The following is a 16,884-nucleotide window of genomic DNA, read 5'->3' on the forward strand; positions in this document are numbered from 1 at the left end:
AAATAGGGTATGAATTTATTTGATTAGCAAAATTATACATTTTAAGTTGCACTTGTTCCTTCAAAACTCAATTTTTAACATTTTAAAATTTCTGAAAGTGAATAAGCTATAAGGTGATGAATGGTTATAAGGTGTCATGTGACTATAGTTTTAGTAGAAAATGTTTTGTTGGGTCACATAGACTATGTTGGTAATAAAAATTGTTTAATAATAGTGATAAATGATTTAGACGATAATGAAAAAGAAAAATATTGTCAAGTTCTATTTATTTTAACTCAATATTGTTTTTCAAGATAAATTTTACAGGGTGCAAAATAAGATAAGCAATAGTATTTGATTTTTTCATCAAATTACTATATTATTGAACATAATAAAATATGCCAAGTTATTATGGTTTATTATCCTTTTACTGTCCACCAAGTAGACTTTTAATACTCTTAAATATTATAAACTTTTAAACTTTTCAAATTTAAAATTTCAATCCCCGTCTACATTCCTTCGTGTTTGTTCCAAAAGCAGTTCCAATTATGTGCTAACAAATTAACAATTAGATGAGAAAACAATGAACAGGGTAGTTTTATTTGATTTTTAAAATAAGGAAACATAATTAGCTAAAACAATTAGAAAGAATCAAAATCATATGGTATTAAAATAAAAAATTAAATATGAAATTAACCGTTATAATCTGTGAAGCATATTTTAGATTGTGATTCTTATCATCATATTTTAATATTGTAGGGCTAAAAAATTTTAGAATATGTTATTTGAATTTATATTTTCATCGTTACTAAATCGATTTCTTGGAATTATAATTTTATATTTTACGTGTACCAATGAAGATTCCCGCAACACAGAAGAAGGTCTGATAGACAAGACCCGCAAAAAATTTGAAATATATATTTTACTATGATTATCATTATTATGGGGCGTATAAACTATAAATAAGAAAACAGAAACAAAGAAAACACAAAACAGAACGAGAAAAATGTAAAATCTGGAGAAAACGTATCGCCATCGCAGGGTTAGTTTTGGCATTGAAGAAAAGATTAAGATCTTCTCTCACTCGGCCCCTTCTTCAAGGAAACCCAACCTGTCTTTTCCTCCTATCCCAAGTCTCATATCCTTTTTCAAAACCCTAACCATCCAATTCCAATTCAAATTCCAATTCTCTGCTTCAAGTTTCTCCAAATCCCCATGCGCATGCGCCAATAACACAAAATCCCTGAAGATTTCTTATTTTTTGGGTACTGGCGTTTCGCTTTGCCAATTAGGGATTCGGTTTCGGTGGTTGAATCGCTTCTGGTGTTTCTATGGCGAAGGGCACGGATTCCGACGAGTTTGTGTTGCTTTCTAGGGTACGTACGGGTCTCAAGAGGGAGTTTGCATTCGCCATGAAGGCGCAATCTGAGATCTGCGGTTCTCTGGGTAGAACCCGTGCCAGCAAGAACCGGGGCGAGGTTCCGGTTCAGACTGCCACGGCCAGCAAGCGGTCCAGGAAGACCGGTTCGATGGAGGAGGAGAAAGATGAGGCGGCGACGATGAAAAATTTGGAGGATGCAATGAGCGAGGAAGAGGCGAAAAGTGATGTGGTGGATCTTCAGAGCGATGACGAGCCTAAGAACCACGTGGGAGAATCAGCACCAATGCAGGTTTGCGAGGATGGACCTAAGAGTGATGTGGTGGTTGAAACTGTGATCAATGCAGAGCCTATTGTGGTAGAGTCGCTGAAGGAAGAGGTTGTGGATGAGATGGTGCAACCTCTTTGTGAAACCGAGGTTAAAGAGGAGATGGAGAAAGGCGATGCAGAGGAAAAGGGTGCTGTTGAGGTTGCACCGGTTTTGGTTGATGGTGATGATAAGGGGAGGATAATGCCGGCGGAGAAGATGGTTTCCCTGCAGAGGCGGTTCACACGGTCCGCATTGAAGCTGAAAACTGAGGAAACGAATGTAGGTAATGATGGGGAACATGCTAGTGACATTGCAATTGGAGTTGATGGTAGTGTTAAGAAGGAAATTGATGATTCGCCATTGACAACTACTCCTACTCAGGGGAAAGTTACCAAGAGTAGGTTGAAGAAGTTCCCTACGAAGCTGAAGGACCTTCTGGCTACAGGGATTCTTGAAGGTTTGTCAGTGAAGTATGTTAGGGGAACGAAGGTATTGTATGATTTTGTTTTTATGATCACATTCTTTGATCTTTGCGTATTGATATTTGGGAATTCCCGCTCGAGATGAGTTTGATACATTTGATAAATTTGTAGGCGCGAAGACCTGGAGAAGCCGGGCTTCGAGGGGTGATTAGAGACTCTGGGATTTTGTGCTTTTGTGATAATTGTAACGGGGTTGAGGTAAGAAAAATGAAGTTGTCGGTTCATGTTTTTTTAACCGGTTAACAGATCATAGGTTAGTAATGTGCATTTTTCTCCATTTGGTTTTTACTGAAAGTAGGTTGTCACGCCCTCTGTGTTTGAGCTGCATGCTGGTAGTGCAAATAAACGTCCCCCAGAGTATATATATCTTGAGAATGGAACTACACTCCGCGATGTGATGAATGCCTGCTGTGGTTTCCCATTGGACTCTCTGGAGGAAGCTGTCCAAAAGGTCCTTGGTGACTTTACTATGAAGAAATCTTCCATCTGTTTGAACTGCAGAGGTTCGAAATGCATGTTTGATTTTCCTCCCTTCACCCAAATTATTTGAAATTTTACTAAATAATGTCTATTTTAGAAGCTTGCAAGGGTATGTCAAGACTAGTATGTGATTCATGCATGGAGTTGAAAGACTCTCAACCAAGTCCTTCTCAAACAGCTGCAGCAAGCAGCAAACGAGTTTCACAACCAGTTCAACCCAGGTATCTTTTTATTTATTATATAAAACATGATGAGTAAATCATTCTACATTTTAAGAATTGAGGATAAATATGGCAACTTTGCTTACTACATCAAAATTTGAATAAAACCTCTGTAATGTTTGTCAACCATTTTGCACTCTGTATTTTACTATGAGAAAACGGACAGCTTACTATTATCTACCTATTAGAGGTTCTAATCCTTTATTTAGTGAATGTTGTGGGATGGTTAGCTATTTTGTTTATTGTCACTCTTTTGCTCCAAACTACAAATGAATGCATTGCGTACTTCTATTTGAGTAAACATGTGTTACAAGTACAGTTCACTGAAATTATTGCATGGGATTATTTAATGTGTGCACTTTCCATCTATTTCAGATTACCAGAACCAGTTTTGGTTCCAAAGACATTAGACAATGAGATGCATCCAAATTCACTAAACAATGGGATGAAGCACAGCACGTCACGTAGTAAGAGTCAGGGAAGACTAACTAGGAAGTAAGCGTGGCTGTAAAGCAATTATCTAAAATAACATTTACTTAGAATTTAGAAGTGTATATTTTTACATGCTTTATTATATCATATTTTAGTCTTATCAGGGATTTAATTTTTGTCTCTGTATTTTTTAAATTTTGAAAGGGATCTCCGCTTGCATAAGTTGGTGTTTGAAGAAGATGTTCTGCCAGATGGAACTGAAGTAGCTTACTATGCTCATGGAAAGGTTGCTTTGATTGAGATGAGTTCTGTTCTGTTTTTTTTAATGTATTTTTTCTTCGTTGATTGTGTTTTTGTTGTGTGGTCAGAAACTTTTGCTTGGATACAAAAAAGGATATGGGATTTTTTGTACCTGCTGTAGCTCTGAGGTACTTTTTGTTATGGTTTAGTGTATATTGTGCCGAATATTAGTCTTCATCAGACATTTGACACCACTTCTGTTTTTCTAAAAAAATTGAATGAACAGGTCAGTGCCTCTCAGTTTGAAGCTCATGCTGGCTGGGCATCTCGACGCAAGCCGTGAGTTCTTATTTTACTTGTTATTGGATGTAGGGTGTGCCTGCATTTTCTAATGCATTAAATCTCTCATCTTGTGATAAGGAGATATGCATAATCAATTCAAGTAGAATGGTTTTGCACCCATGCATTTAAGGATGGTGTGCTGTAATATTAATCATAATTTCCTTCCTGTTTAACATTGAGTTATTGTGTTGCAGATACCTGCACATCTACACATCTAATGGAGTTTCACTCCATGAGTTGTCCATCTCTTTATCGAAAGATCGGAGGTTTTCCACAAATGATAATGATGATCTCTGCAGCATATGTGAAGATGGAGGCGATCTTTTGTGTTGTGATGGATGCCCAAGAGCTTTTCATATAGGTGAAATGTAGCTACTTGTTATATTATTCTATGCTGGAAGTGTTGAGATAATTGAACCAAATATCATAACAAGCAATTTGATGCAAAAACAGAACTAGCTAATGGATAGCAAGTCCACAATGACATCTAGCCCCCTGAAAATATTAATTAGAAACAAGGGAAAGAAAACAACCTTGAGAGAATCTAGTTCTATGCAGAATTTCGTGTGGTGTTGGCTGTAGAGTAATTCACGGCAAGGCTGATGATATTCTGTATATATATGTTTATTAGTCTCAAGTCTCCCAACATTGTGTTTTTTCCTTATGAATTTCATAGGTTTTTTTTTTGTTCTCCTTGTTTACTAACTTCACTTAGTGAGATAGTTATTTTGTTTTCTTGTTTGATTTGTTTTCTTAATCCTTGTCTGATTATTTTATTTCATGCTATTCCATTAAAAAAGCTAAAAAACTTCTTCAAGTTGTGGTAATACAATCATTATGTTATATGATAAAGCAGCATAACAAACAGGTTGAGTTGGAGAAGAATATGCAAATGGGTTGACAACTGCTTTCATCCCTCAAAAACAAAACCAGAAAGAGACCATAACACATCCTTTATAAAAATTATATGAAAGGAGATAATTAGCTGGGGATGAGAAGATGTTAAAATAGCTTCTTAAAGGATTTAGGCATGTTTAAGGCACTGAGGCAAAGGGCCACAAGGACTCTCTTTGTTGCAAAGCAGCATCCTGACATTCATTGGTTGGGTTGAAAACTGCACCCCTCTGTAGTTAAGTCACACTTGAGAGGATCCTGATCTGTCTAGCTTTGGTGTTTTAGGTGGGCCATTCTAGTGGAATACTATAATGATTTGAGATTGTACCATTATTTAAGATTTTTTGGATGTAGTGCCAGACAATTTTTCAAAAATAGTTATGGTTATGCTGCAAAAATTGATTGACCTTTTAATCAAATTTTCAGTTTCAATATATTTACATTCATTCATTTTATAATCTAACTAAATTAGAACACTTTATTTTGGTAATTGCACTTTCAAATTTTTTTTTTTTCATAATAATGAGAAAAAGTTAATGTTGGTTCAGCTTACTTTGTTGCACTCTGGGGATAACTGGTGTAGGGTTTGATTCTTTGCAGTTATCCTTCACTGGTAAGTTATCTGTAAACCCTCGCTAGGGTTTCTAGTTACTCCCTTCCCTGTCCATGGAGTGGAGCAACCCCCCACCACCTAAAACTTTTAATTGCCAAAAAGAAATTATCTATTCAACATTTATTATTTGAAAAACATTGTCAAATAATGATTTCTAAGTATGAAGTTCTTCAGTGCTTGGCTGCTAACTCCTCAGGAACTATGGTTGATTGTGTTTGATTCCTTCAACAAATTTTTGGTGGGGTTGGTGGATTTTGATTCCTTGTTTTGTTAGAACATATCTAGATCATCAATGATAATATTTTTCCTACAAACTACTGTTTCTGCTAGATCTCTTGATTTCTTTTGTCTGTGCTGTATGTAAAAGTATTTCTTTTCCTCTTAAAGTTGAACTTGAAGCTGGTGCTATAGTTGTTATCTGCGCTTTATTTGAAGTTATATTCATTCTCTCACTATTATCTATATTTTACAATTCCAGATTGTGTCCCTCTACCATGCATTCCAAGTGGTACTTGGTATTGTAAGTATTGCCAGAATCTTTTCCAGAAGGACAGGCATGGAGAACATAATGTGAATGCTCTGGCAGCTGGAAGAATTGCAGGCACTGATATTTTGGAACAGATAAACCGCAGATGCATTCGTGTTGTCAAAACTGTAGAGGTTGGCCATGGTGGATGTGCCTTGTGCAGGTAACTGTTTTCTTTTTACCCAGCAAGCTGTATAACTTAAGATGTATTATATGCAATACTTTTTTCCCCTAGGTTGATCTGATGAAAACATTTTGCTTAGCCTTTGGGAGATACCTCTGTTTTCCCTTACATTTGGCAATTTTCTTAACATTTGCTTTATGTTAACTTTAAGACATTATTCTTACCTTAATGTTTTGATGTAATTTACAGTCGTCATGATTTCAGTAAAAGCTTTGGTCCGCGGACAGTAATTATTTGTGATCAGGTACTAATACTTTATCTGATTTTAGATTGCCAAACCTTAATATGAAGTTGCTTTTATTGATCTTGTAGTATGTTTTGAGTTCTGATTGTTATGTTGCAGTGTGAGAAAGAATATCATGTTGGATGTTTGAAGGATCATAACATGCAGAACCTAGAGGTACCATAATTTCTTCTCTTTTCCCCTGGTGATTTAAATTGTGTTTGTCTTTTGCATTACCTACATTTTTTAAATGGAGATTATTTACCAGGAATTGCCTGAGGGAAATTGGTTCTGTAGCACAAATTGCAGTCAAATTCATTCAGCTCTGACAAATTTGGTGGCTTGTGGGGAGAAGAACATCCCAGATTCACTTCTAAGTTTGATTAAAAAAAAGCATGAAGAGAAAAGTTTAGACATTGTAGACGGTCTTGATATTAAATGGAGGGTTCTGAACTGGAAATTAGATACTTCTGTTGAGACTAGGAAATTGCTTTCCAAGGCTGTTGCCATTTTCCATGTGAGTATATCAGTGTTTCTGTATTATTTAGTTGAGAAATGCTAGTAACACACTCTTAGTTGTTGGCTAAAATTCATTTAAATCACAAAAACCATGAGTCACTCTTAATTTAATGATTTTCATTCTTAATTTAGGGATTCTTTCATACTTTTGTAGTTTTTAATAAATTTTAGTCAATAACTTGGATTGTATTCCTAGAACTACTTTAGTTAGTTTTTTATTTATCATCAGTTACTTCGTCACAAGTAATGAGATTTGAGAGCTAATTATCATTTAGGTTTTAAGTTTTTTATACCATAAGCTTTAAGGGTGTGCATTTTTAATCAGTGTTGGAATTTTGTTTTCCAGGAGAGGTTTGATCCTATAGTTGATTCATCCTCTGGTCGTGATTTCATTCCAACAATGCTGTTTGGGTAAGCATTGTTCATTTTTCTCTGTGCTGTTTGTTTTGACATTTATAAATGTGAATGAATTTCCCCTCTTGTTGGTTTCATTTCTGCAGAAGGAACATCCGGGGTCAAGATTTTGGTGGAATGTACTGTGTTGTGCTTACTGTGAAGTAAGTATGAGGGTGGAATGATTTATTTTGAGGTGCATATTTTGCTCAAATGGTTACCTGATTGTGGTTATATGTATATTTTTTGCAGTGAGATTGTGGTGTCTGCTGGAATATTTCGTGTCTTTGGGCCAGAAATAGCAGAGCTTCCATTAGTGGCAACAATTGCTGATTACCAAGGACAGGTTATATTTGACTTGCTTTAGTGATAAATATAGCCTAGTCTCTAGTATTCTCAAATTTTTAAAGGTGAATGAAGATTTTGTGAATGACAGAAATATTCTAACCACAATTGTTTTTATTTTCTTTAGGGTTATTTTCAGTGCCTGTTTTCTTGCATTGAAACGCTACTTGGATCTTTAAGTGTAAGAAACCTTGTCCTACCAGCTGCTGATGAAGCTGAATCAATATGGACCAATAAATTTGGGTTTACAAAGTTAGGCCAAGATGAGGTTTGTAACATATGATGTTTGGTTTAGATTTTCAGTGCTATCTATCTACTCATTAGACTAACTGGTGTCTTCATTACAGATAAACAATTATAAGAAATTTTATCACATGATGATTTTTCAAGGGACCTCAGTATTACAGAAGCCTGTTTCTGCAGACTGAAGTACTTTTTACCTGGAGTTTGTGTAAAGTTTTTTGGAGGTCCATATGCAATAGCCTTTTTTCTTGGTGGTTTTGTTGGGTGCAGATCACACTCGTTTACCATGTACAGGGATCTGCCTTTTTTGATGTACATAAAAACAGATAACCACCTCTAGCTGTTATAAAATTTTTATAGCAAAGAAATGAAAGGAGGTTAGAGTTGAGAAATAGGGGAAACTATTAGTGCAAAGGATTTTGTGGAAGGTGCCAAAATTTTGGTGTTATAAATTCATTTATTGTTGGCCACAGGCGTCTTGGATCTAGTAATATCCTTTTCCTCACGTTTTTTTCCCCGTTGAGTCGGGTTTATTTCTCGGCATTATCCTCTCTAAATTTGCAACTTGGTTTTATGTTTCGATCGTTTCGTTGGGTTTAAGTGATACGAATTAAATCTTGGTTGAGTACTAAACTGGGGATTTTTATTAGAGGAGCAATTTATTTATATAGCTTAAATATATTAATTGTTTATAATTAATTATAAATTGTCAATAAAAAATTGTTACTTTAAAAGTATGCATTAAGTTACTTAAGTAGTATATAGTTTAAAAAATTTATTTGACTGAGCATTATCGTGCACTCAAGGCTTAATTAGGTTAAGGTACTACCCAGCCTATATTGGCATTTGGAAGTAAAATTCCAAGCCTCAAATTAAAATTGAATACACTCAGACTGCCTGTAGCTGTCTGAAATTGGTTTATTCAAAATAATAGATAAATGTAACCCTTCATTTAACACTACTTATAAAATAATAATTTATTGAAAAAAAAAACATGAAAAACGCATGCTTAGGAGTATTGGAAAGTTAAATTATGAATGGAGAATTACAAAAACAAGATAATAACCACTAACAACTTTACAAAAATATGGAGGAGAGTTTGGCCTAAGAACTAGTGAACTTAGTAACGGCCTTTGTCCCTTCAGAAACAGCATGCTTTGCCAGTTCTCCCGGCAGGACCAACCTTACTGCAGTCTGAATCTCCCTTGAGGTGATTGTGGGCTTTTTGTTATAGCGAGCAAGACGTGAAGCTTCCTGAGCAAGCTTCTCAAATATATCGTTTATGAAACTATTCATAATTCCCATGGCTTTGCTCGAAATACCAATGTCAGGGTGCACCTGCTTCATTACCTTAAATATGTATATCTTGTAAGTTTCTACGTTCTTCTTGGCTTTCTTCTTTTTCTTTTCACTTCCTCCTTCTTTTGGAATCTTCTTTTCCGCTCTTGGTTTTTTCTCGGCTGGAGCCTTTTCTCCCACCTTCTTCTCCTCTGCTGGCTTCTTATCCGCCTTGGCCATCCTCAAAGATGCTAACGATTACAGTATTGTGAAGTGAATAGGGGTTGTGAGATTAAATTGATTTGGGCGGGTTACTAATATATAGCTTTTTTTCTGATATGTGATTGGTTGGAAAGTATAGGGTGCGGATCAATGACATAGACCGTTTGATCTTTTTTCTGGTATTTGGACGGTGGGGATTCGTATCGTGTTTCAGTTTCCCGCTGTGGCACGCTATTATGAAATTTTAAAAAATGCAAAAGTTACTGAATCAAAAATATTGAAATTTTTAATATTGAAAATATTAAAAAATGCAAAAGTTTGATGCACCAAATTTGAAGAAGGAAAACAATTTTTAAAACTGGTATTTATTTATTTAAATTTTCTAACATATATAAAATAAAAATTACTATAAATATTTTTTATTCTGTACAATATTGAACATAAATTAAAAAAATATTTTGTTAAAAAATAAAATAAAATAAAATAAAATATCTTAAACTCTGTAATTATTTGACTTTCACTACTTTTCATCTCATTTTTTATTTTAATTTTATTATAATTTTATTTCATTATATTTTATAGACACATAATAAAAACATTTAAAATATTAATTTTATATTAACAAATAAATTATTATATTAAAAGTACAAAGTGATTTAAAAATTTTAATATAATATAGTTAAAATATTAATATTTTTTTTCTTAACTTATTTTTTCTTATAAACTATATTATTTGATTTTTTTAAAAAAATACATGTTTATTTTGTAATATATATTTGTGTATATATATATATATATGTATATATATATATATTTATTTATTTATTTTTAGATAAAAAAAAATAAGGAAGAGAGAAAAGTGAACTATATTAAACAGATGATGTGATAAAAATATATAAAAAGAGAGTATAAAAATATTTTATTTAACATACTCTGCATTTGATTAGGGTAATGATATTTTGACATTTATTAAGAGAATATTGTCTAGGGATAGTAAAAAACATACAATAGAAAATGTAAAAATTGAGTGAGAGTGTGATATAAAAGAGAGAGTATAAACTATAAAGATAATATTATTTAGGGATATCCTCTTGGAGAGAATGTTAGTTTTTATCCCCTTTGGACAGCATTATTTGATTCATTGTCAAAACTAAATTTAGTGCTGTCAGCATTCGAACCCCACGATGCAAGTGCTCTATGGTTAGACAAAATAGTATGTTGGCATATTATTACTATTAATTAATAATATGTTGGGATATTATTACTATTTTGTCTACCGATAGGCACTTGCATTGTGGGCTTAATATTTAATGAACAATATCATGCACAGTCTTATCTGAAAATGAAATGTCGGACACACGCCATACTCGTGCCTTGAAGATCCCAGTATGAGTGATTGAATCTACTCAATATTTTTCCTACTTGGTCCTTTCCCTCACTTGCAAAGGTAACTACAAACCAACCCTATATAAAATACCCTTTTGTTGCTACACTCATTCCCTGTTATTGCTCCCTTTCTTAAAATGGAAAAGCTTTGTGCTTCTGTGATCACTCTTGGATTCCTTGTTATATTATTTCAGGGAGGAACTGTGACATGTATGAGGAGTGAAGACGGGTTAGAGGAATGGGGATACGTACAAGTCAGACCCAGTAAGTCAAATGAGTTACATTACAATTTTATTTTTCATGAGTTAAAAGTAGTAATATAGAGGAAAACTCGGTTACATTACCTCTTTTACTATGGATTGTGTTACCACAGAAGCCCATTTGTTCTGGTGGCTTTACAGAAGTCCACATAGAGTGGAGAATCCATCAAAGCCATGGCCAATCCTTCTCTGGTTGCAGGGAGGACCAGTAAGTATTTTTTCAGAATAAAATGAATTATCCTGAAGTGTAATCATATCATAATGGAATAAGGGTCACTTGTTGTCTTGTCCACTGCATAAACAAAGCAAGAAAAGTAATAATCACTTCACATCATTTTCATTACACTCATCTTATGTACCTTGTGACTTAGCAAACATATATAGCTCAGCAGGACTCTCTTTATCTATGATATAGTAATAGTTTATTCTGTTTTGTAGCTTAATTATACCCCAACTGTACTCAAGCAAATGAACTGAAGTTTATGTACATGTTTAATTGTAAAAATCTAATTAAACTAAGATATAACAAATTTATATAGAAGTCCTCAAACATGTTTTTTTAAACACTTTGTAAGTGACAAAGTCAAACATGAAATTAAAAAAGGGAAATATAAGTATATAATTATAAAGTGGTAAGAAAAATATCAAAATTAAACTCATGTTCACTGTTGAAATTGGGCAACGATGTGAGTTACGACCACCTAAATTCTGTTTTTATGGTCTGAATTTTCAAACCATTGAACAGGGCTCTTCAGGAATTGGGTTTGGAAATTTCGGAGAAATTGGCCCTTTGGATGTCAATTTGAAACCCCGAAATTTCACTTGGTTGAGAAAAGCAGATCTCTTGTTTGTGGTAACTCATTAACTCTGATATTTTTAATTTTTTTTCCGGAAGCAGTTGATTACAGTGCCTACTTGATTTTGCATTATAATGTTCTTTTCACTATGATTCTCATCATTCAATGGTGCCAATGCTATATTATATAGGACAACCCAGTTGGAACTGGGTACAGTTACGTGGAGGATTCTAGTCTTTATGCCAAAACAGATGAAGAAGCAGTCAATGATTTGACTACATTGTTAGCTGAATTATTCAACAATGATTTGAGCCTCCAAAAGAGTCCTCTGTTCATTGTGGCAGAGTCTTACGGTGGCAAATTTGCTGTCACTCTTAGATTATCAGCTCTAAAAGCTATTCATAAAGGAACATTGAAGCTTAAACTTGGAGGTATATATTCTTTTCTTGAAATGAAATGTATCATCTGCCACATTCCGGGTTGGGATGATTGAAGATAATTCTTATCTATCAGTGTGATTAATTTGTTGATCTTTTCCTTAGATGAAGCCATTTTTTATATCTGTTTTCAAAATTTATTTCTATATTTTTTTTAACTTAAAAATAGTGTACAAAAGTTATATAGAAATAAAACTTCTCAATTAAATATATGAAGGATTTCATGATATGTAACTTTTTCTCTTATTTAGGAGTGATATTAGGAGACAGCTGGATCTCACCAGAAGATTTTGTAGTAAGTACAATAAATGTAATACCCACCAATTTACACTTACAACTTTCACATTTTTAATGGTTAATTTGACATTGCAGGCCTCATGGGGTCCTCTGCTTAAAGACCTCTCGAGACTTGACGACAATGGATTGAAAAAAGCAAACAGGTATACATCTATTTCCAACTTCTCAAATAGACAAATTGATGAAACGTACGAATAGAATTAGGAAACTTTGAAAGAATTTATAAGAATAATTTGTTTTATTTTTTAAATTTATTTTAATAACTTTTTAATTTAATTTATTGAAATAAATTATTTTAAGTTTATTCTAATAGTTTTCATAATTAATTATATTACATAGGTTATTATTTAAAAAAATTATATTAAATAAGTACTTAATTAAGCTCTATATATAACACAATCTAGTTGTTGTATAGGATTTTCATTTACTCAGTTATCTGATAAATAAATACATATTTGAAAACAGTATTGCCGAGAGGATCAAGCAGCAACTTGAGGCTGGTCAATTTGTTGATGCGACATACTCATGGGGTGAACTTGAGAATGAGATTAGTGCTAGCAGCAACTCTGTGGTACTATAATTTTCATTCACCATACACTTAGACTATATCTTTTTGTACTAATTCACAGTGCACTAAAGTTTTAATTTTTTTTTATCAAATCTCTTAATTTTATTTTATTTTTTGTGTATTTCAGGATTTCTATAATTTTCTAAAAGATTCGACAAGTGATTCAGAAACCTTAAATGAAATGGAGCTTGGATTATTTAAAGAAGTGGCGATGATGCGGTACTCCAAGTATCTTACTTCAAAAACTTCATCTCTACTTGGTGGTGAGGAGGACGATCTTGAAAGATTATTAAATGGTGTCATAAAGAATAAGTTAAAGATCATTCCTGAGAATGTTACGTAAGTTCATAATTCTTTGAATTTAAAAAGAAAGTCTACCTCGAATTCAAACTCAAACCATGACCTTATACTGTAAGGGTGACAGATATGTGGTGCAGTCTGTGGATGCTTTCGATAATCTTCTAGCTGAGTTTATGAAGCCAAAATTTACTGAGGTAGGGAGATAATAATAAGTCTACAACAAGGTGGAACTTTTGGTTTGAAGCTTATTTATGTTTAACTCTATCATATTCTCCCAATTAGTCGATAAGAAAGTAAAAAAAACGAATAATAATGTATTTTTACTTAAAAAATTTCTCTTGTTTTTTTTTCTATTCAATTAAATTTTTTTTTCTTACTCCCCTTATTTTCTTTCATATTAAACAAAGAAATTAATGGTTAATGTGGTGTTGATAATAAAATCGGCAATTTCCTTTTTTGTTCTTCATATTTAATGTTTAATTCCATCAGGTTGACGAACTTCTGGCTCTTGGGGTCAATGTGACTGTGTATAATGGGCAAGTGAGTGTCCCTTTCCACAACATTTTTACTATTTATTTTCTATGAAAATTGTTTCATCCTAATTGTTAATTTGACAATATATGTGCTAGTTGCTCTTAAATAAACTTTATTTTACCATCTTGTTTTTCTAGCTCTTTTCCGTTTAGTCAATTTTTATAATTAAGCTCACGTTTAGTAAGATAATTATTTTTTCGTAATTTTAATTTTGTTCCATTATCCGGTAATTTTATAATCTGTGTTATTATTATAGCTTGATCTCATTTGTGCAACCAAGGGAACTGACGCTTGGCTCAAGAAACTCAAGTAAGCATCTATATATCTATTGTACCCTTTCAAGATTGGTGAAAGCAAACGTTACTTCTTCTTTTACCCTATTTTATTGGTTTCATTGTGTAGATGGGAAGGGCTTCAAAATTTCTTGGGGAAAGAGAGAACCCCTCTCTACTGTGGAAATGACAAAACCACCAAAGGCTTTTTTAAGTCACACAAAAACCTACAATTCTATTGGATCCTTGGAGCTGGTCATTTTGTAAGTCAACATCATTCATCTTTTCTCAATACCTACTTGTTCGATTTCAACGCAGACAAACAGACTATTAATATATATCTGATTGACAAACACACTATTAATATATATCTGATTAGATATTTATCTTTTTTATGATTGAAAAAAAACTTGAATTCTCTCACGTAACTCGACGTCTTGTGACGTTAATTTTACATTTTTATTTAAATAAAAATATAAAATTTTGCTTGACTAAACCATTTAGTTCCCACTAACACAAGAGAATCTTATTCTTGAAAAAGAATAAAATAAAAAATTACATGCGTAATTCATAGTCTAATCATTTAATTTATTGACTAGCAGATTTGCAAAAGTAAATTTAAGATGCAATATACTATTTAGAGTATATTATATTTATTTTCTTATAGGATATGTACTGATAAAATCATATTATATTCACTTATTCTATCATGCATGTCTAAGTAGTCTTTAAATGGATAAGGTGCTGAAAACAAAGATAAATGATAAAATTATAACTGAAATGAGACATCCATAAATGAGAAATATTATTTCTACTCAATACTTTTACAATATTTTTTATAACTAACAAAAATATGAAGGAAAAATAAAAGAGAAAAGCGATATCAAATAAATGCTATGATGAAGAGATACAGAACAAACAAAATAACATGATTTATAAGAAAATATTATAAAAATAAGTTATTAGAGTAACATAACTATTATAAATGAAAGATATCACATAGATCGCACTAATTGAAATGCTAATTAGATAGTTAGTAGTGGCATTAGAGTTTAAGTTTTAGCATTCAAACTCAATGAGGCTACCTCCTCAAAAATAATTAACACATGTTTTTTATTTTCTTATTTTGTCTCAGTAATTTATTTGGTACGTTACTCACTGATGCAGGTACCTACTGATCAACCCTGCGTAGCACTAGACATGGTGGGTGCAATTACACAGTCGCCAGCTGAGTGAAGTTAGCATGTATATGCTCAATAAATAAATAAACGTGCTTGTCATTCTAGTCATAAACATGAACGGATATTAATTATTATTTCTCGTATTAGAGAATATTTATGTTTTTTTTACTGTTTATTTTCATATTTAATATAAATTTAATAGTAATAATTTCAGTTAACGAATGAACTCGAACAAAATCAACCGGATATTGATTATGAGATTCAAATACGATTTTGTTTGGCATATGTACCACTTATCATCTGATCAAATTATATATTTTTATTGAAAGATATGTTTAATTTATATATTTTTATTTGAGCAAATATACATTATATTACTATTAAACATATATATTAATTGACAAAAATTATTTCAATTTAATTTGAACCTCATATGAAATATTATATTTAAGTTTCATATAAATATACTTTTTTTTCTAAGTCACAACTCTTTGTTTGGTACTATATTAAAACACTTTAAAATATTTATTATTAATTTTGAGACTTTAAAATACAAAATAAATATTTTAGATAAAAATTAAGATTAACTATAAAAATAATTATATTATGATTCAAACACCTTTAAAAGATTAAACTATAATATAATCTTATTATTCTAATTTGCAGAAAGGTTGCTAACTATTATTATATTAATAAGGCACGAAACACTTGTCATGGACGGTAATAGCTAAAGTAAATTAATTAACTGAAGTGCACGCAAATAAAGCCAAAAAACACCCTATTTTAATAATAAAGAAAACTGTCTTCTAAGCAAATGTGTATGTTTCTCTTTTCTTTTATTATTAAAAGTATATCGTCTTTGTCCTTTTAGAATGTAAAAATGTTGCACTGATTATACAACAAATATGAAACTGAGATAGTGTTATTTGTTTTCACGTTGAAAACATATTTTTGTACATTTTGTTATAAAAATATATAATTAAATAATTTATATATATATTATTTGATCATTTATATTTTTATTAAAAATTAATTTTACTTAAAATAAATGAGTAATTAAAGATTTAGTTGATAACTTTATTTGATAAAAATAATTTGTAGCGTTTGGTCAACGAAGTTGTTAAATAAATATAAAATAAAAGAAGTTTCTATCTTTTAAAAATTATCTAAAAAAATTTTAACTTTTAAAAACTATTTATTAATATTTTTACTATATCTTTATTTTTTTAAAAATTATTTATCACATTTTTTTCTTCAATTATTTTTTATTTAAATATATTTTATATTAAAAAATAAATTATAAAATATAATATTTTGTTTGATTTAATGATTATATATTATTATAGAGGAAAAGTTTGATGTTAAAAATTTTCGAAAAGGAATACCACTTATTATTGATAGTTTTGTTATCATAATATTTTTATTATTAATAATTAATAGTAAATTTTGTTAAATAAAAATTAATTAAGTAAATAAATTATTTAAATTAAATTATATATTCTTTATTGATATAATATATTAAAATTAATCTTAAAAATAAAATGAAAT

General features: G+C 31.5%; 3 protein-coding genes across 5 annotated transcripts; 2 read left to right on the forward strand and 1 right to left on the reverse strand.

Moving 5' to 3' along the window:
- The first annotated feature begins 966 nt into the window (after positions 1-966).
- On the forward strand, positions 967-8,430 carry LOC113856269. Of its 3 annotated transcripts, none has more exons than XM_027488019.1 (18): positions 967-2,156; positions 2,261-2,347; positions 2,448-2,652; positions 2,727-2,850; positions 3,226-3,345; positions 3,487-3,568; positions 3,651-3,710; positions 3,809-3,861; positions 4,059-4,225; positions 5,850-6,060; positions 6,271-6,325; positions 6,425-6,481; positions 6,573-6,821; positions 7,170-7,234; positions 7,324-7,380; positions 7,469-7,562; positions 7,689-7,829; positions 7,909-8,430. In XM_027488019.1, the coding sequence occupies exons 1-18, from the start codon at positions 1,311-1,313 to the stop codon at positions 7,987-7,989; spliced, it is 2,754 nt and encodes a 917-aa protein (XP_027343820.1). In that variant the 5' UTR covers positions 967-1,310; the 3' UTR covers positions 7,990-8,430. The 3 variants fall into 3 exon arrangements, with proteins under 3 accessions (XP_027343820.1, XP_027343821.1, XP_027343822.1); XM_027488020.1 differs by having other exon boundaries at positions 2,730-2,850; positions 7,909-8,271; XM_027488021.1 differs by having other exon boundaries at positions 969-2,156; positions 3,487-3,544; positions 7,909-8,292.
- Positions 8,431-8,848: 418 nt separating this feature from the next.
- On the reverse strand, positions 8,849-9,355 carry LOC113854748 (probable histone H2B.3). The gene has a single exon (XM_027485939.1). It carries the CDS (start codon positions 9,320-9,322, stop codon positions 8,909-8,911), a length of 414 nt encoding a protein of 137 aa, XP_027341740.1. The 5' UTR covers positions 9,323-9,355; the 3' UTR covers positions 8,849-8,908.
- A 1,472-nt stretch (positions 9,356-10,827) lies between these two features.
- Positions 10,828-15,424, forward strand: LOC113855462 (serine carboxypeptidase-like 51). Its single transcript, XM_027487105.1, has 13 exons — positions 10,828-10,954; positions 11,064-11,158; positions 11,696-11,803; positions 11,938-12,178; positions 12,436-12,479; positions 12,557-12,624; positions 12,947-13,052; positions 13,177-13,388; positions 13,474-13,543; positions 13,839-13,889; positions 14,140-14,192; positions 14,286-14,418; positions 15,323-15,424. The coding sequence occupies exons 1-13, from the start codon at positions 10,828-10,830 to the stop codon at positions 15,389-15,391; spliced, it is 1,377 nt and encodes a 458-aa protein (XP_027342906.1). The 3' UTR covers positions 15,392-15,424.
- Positions 15,425-16,884: the final 1,460 nt, after the last annotated feature.

Source organism: Abrus precatorius, unplaced genomic scaffold, assembly GCF_003935025.1.
Source record: "Abrus precatorius isolate BTA unplaced genomic scaffold, Abrus_2018 Scaffold11, whole genome shotgun sequence".
Lineage (NCBI taxonomy): Eukaryota > Viridiplantae > Streptophyta > Magnoliopsida > Fabales > Fabaceae > Abrus > Abrus precatorius.

Coding starts and splice junctions, on each gene's coding strand:
- LOC113855462 (XM_027487105.1), top strand. CDS start 10,828: ATGGAAAAGCTTTGTGCTTCTGTGATCACTCTTGGATTCCTTGTTATA. Junction 13,544..13,838: donor TGAAGCCAAAATTTACTGAG/GTAGGGAGATAA, acceptor TAATTCCATCAG/GTTGACGAACTTCTGGCTCT. Junction 14,193..14,285: donor GCTTGGCTCAAGAAACTCAA/GTAAGCATCTAT, acceptor TTCATTGTGTAG/ATGGGAAGGGCTTCAAAATT.
- LOC113854748 (XM_027485939.1), bottom strand. CDS start 9,322: ATGGCCAAGGCGGATAAGAAGCCAGCAGAGGAGAAGAAGGTGGGAGAA.
- LOC113856269 (XM_027488019.1), top strand. CDS start 1,311: ATGGCGAAGGGCACGGATTCCGACGAGTTTGTGTTGCTTTCTAGGGTA. Junction 3,711..3,808: donor GTACCTGCTGTAGCTCTGAG/GTACTTTTTGTT, acceptor TTGAATGAACAG/GTCAGTGCCTCTCAGTTTGA. Junction 7,235..7,323: donor ATTCCAACAATGCTGTTTGG/GTAAGCATTGTT, acceptor TCATTTCTGCAG/AAGGAACATCCGGGGTCAAG.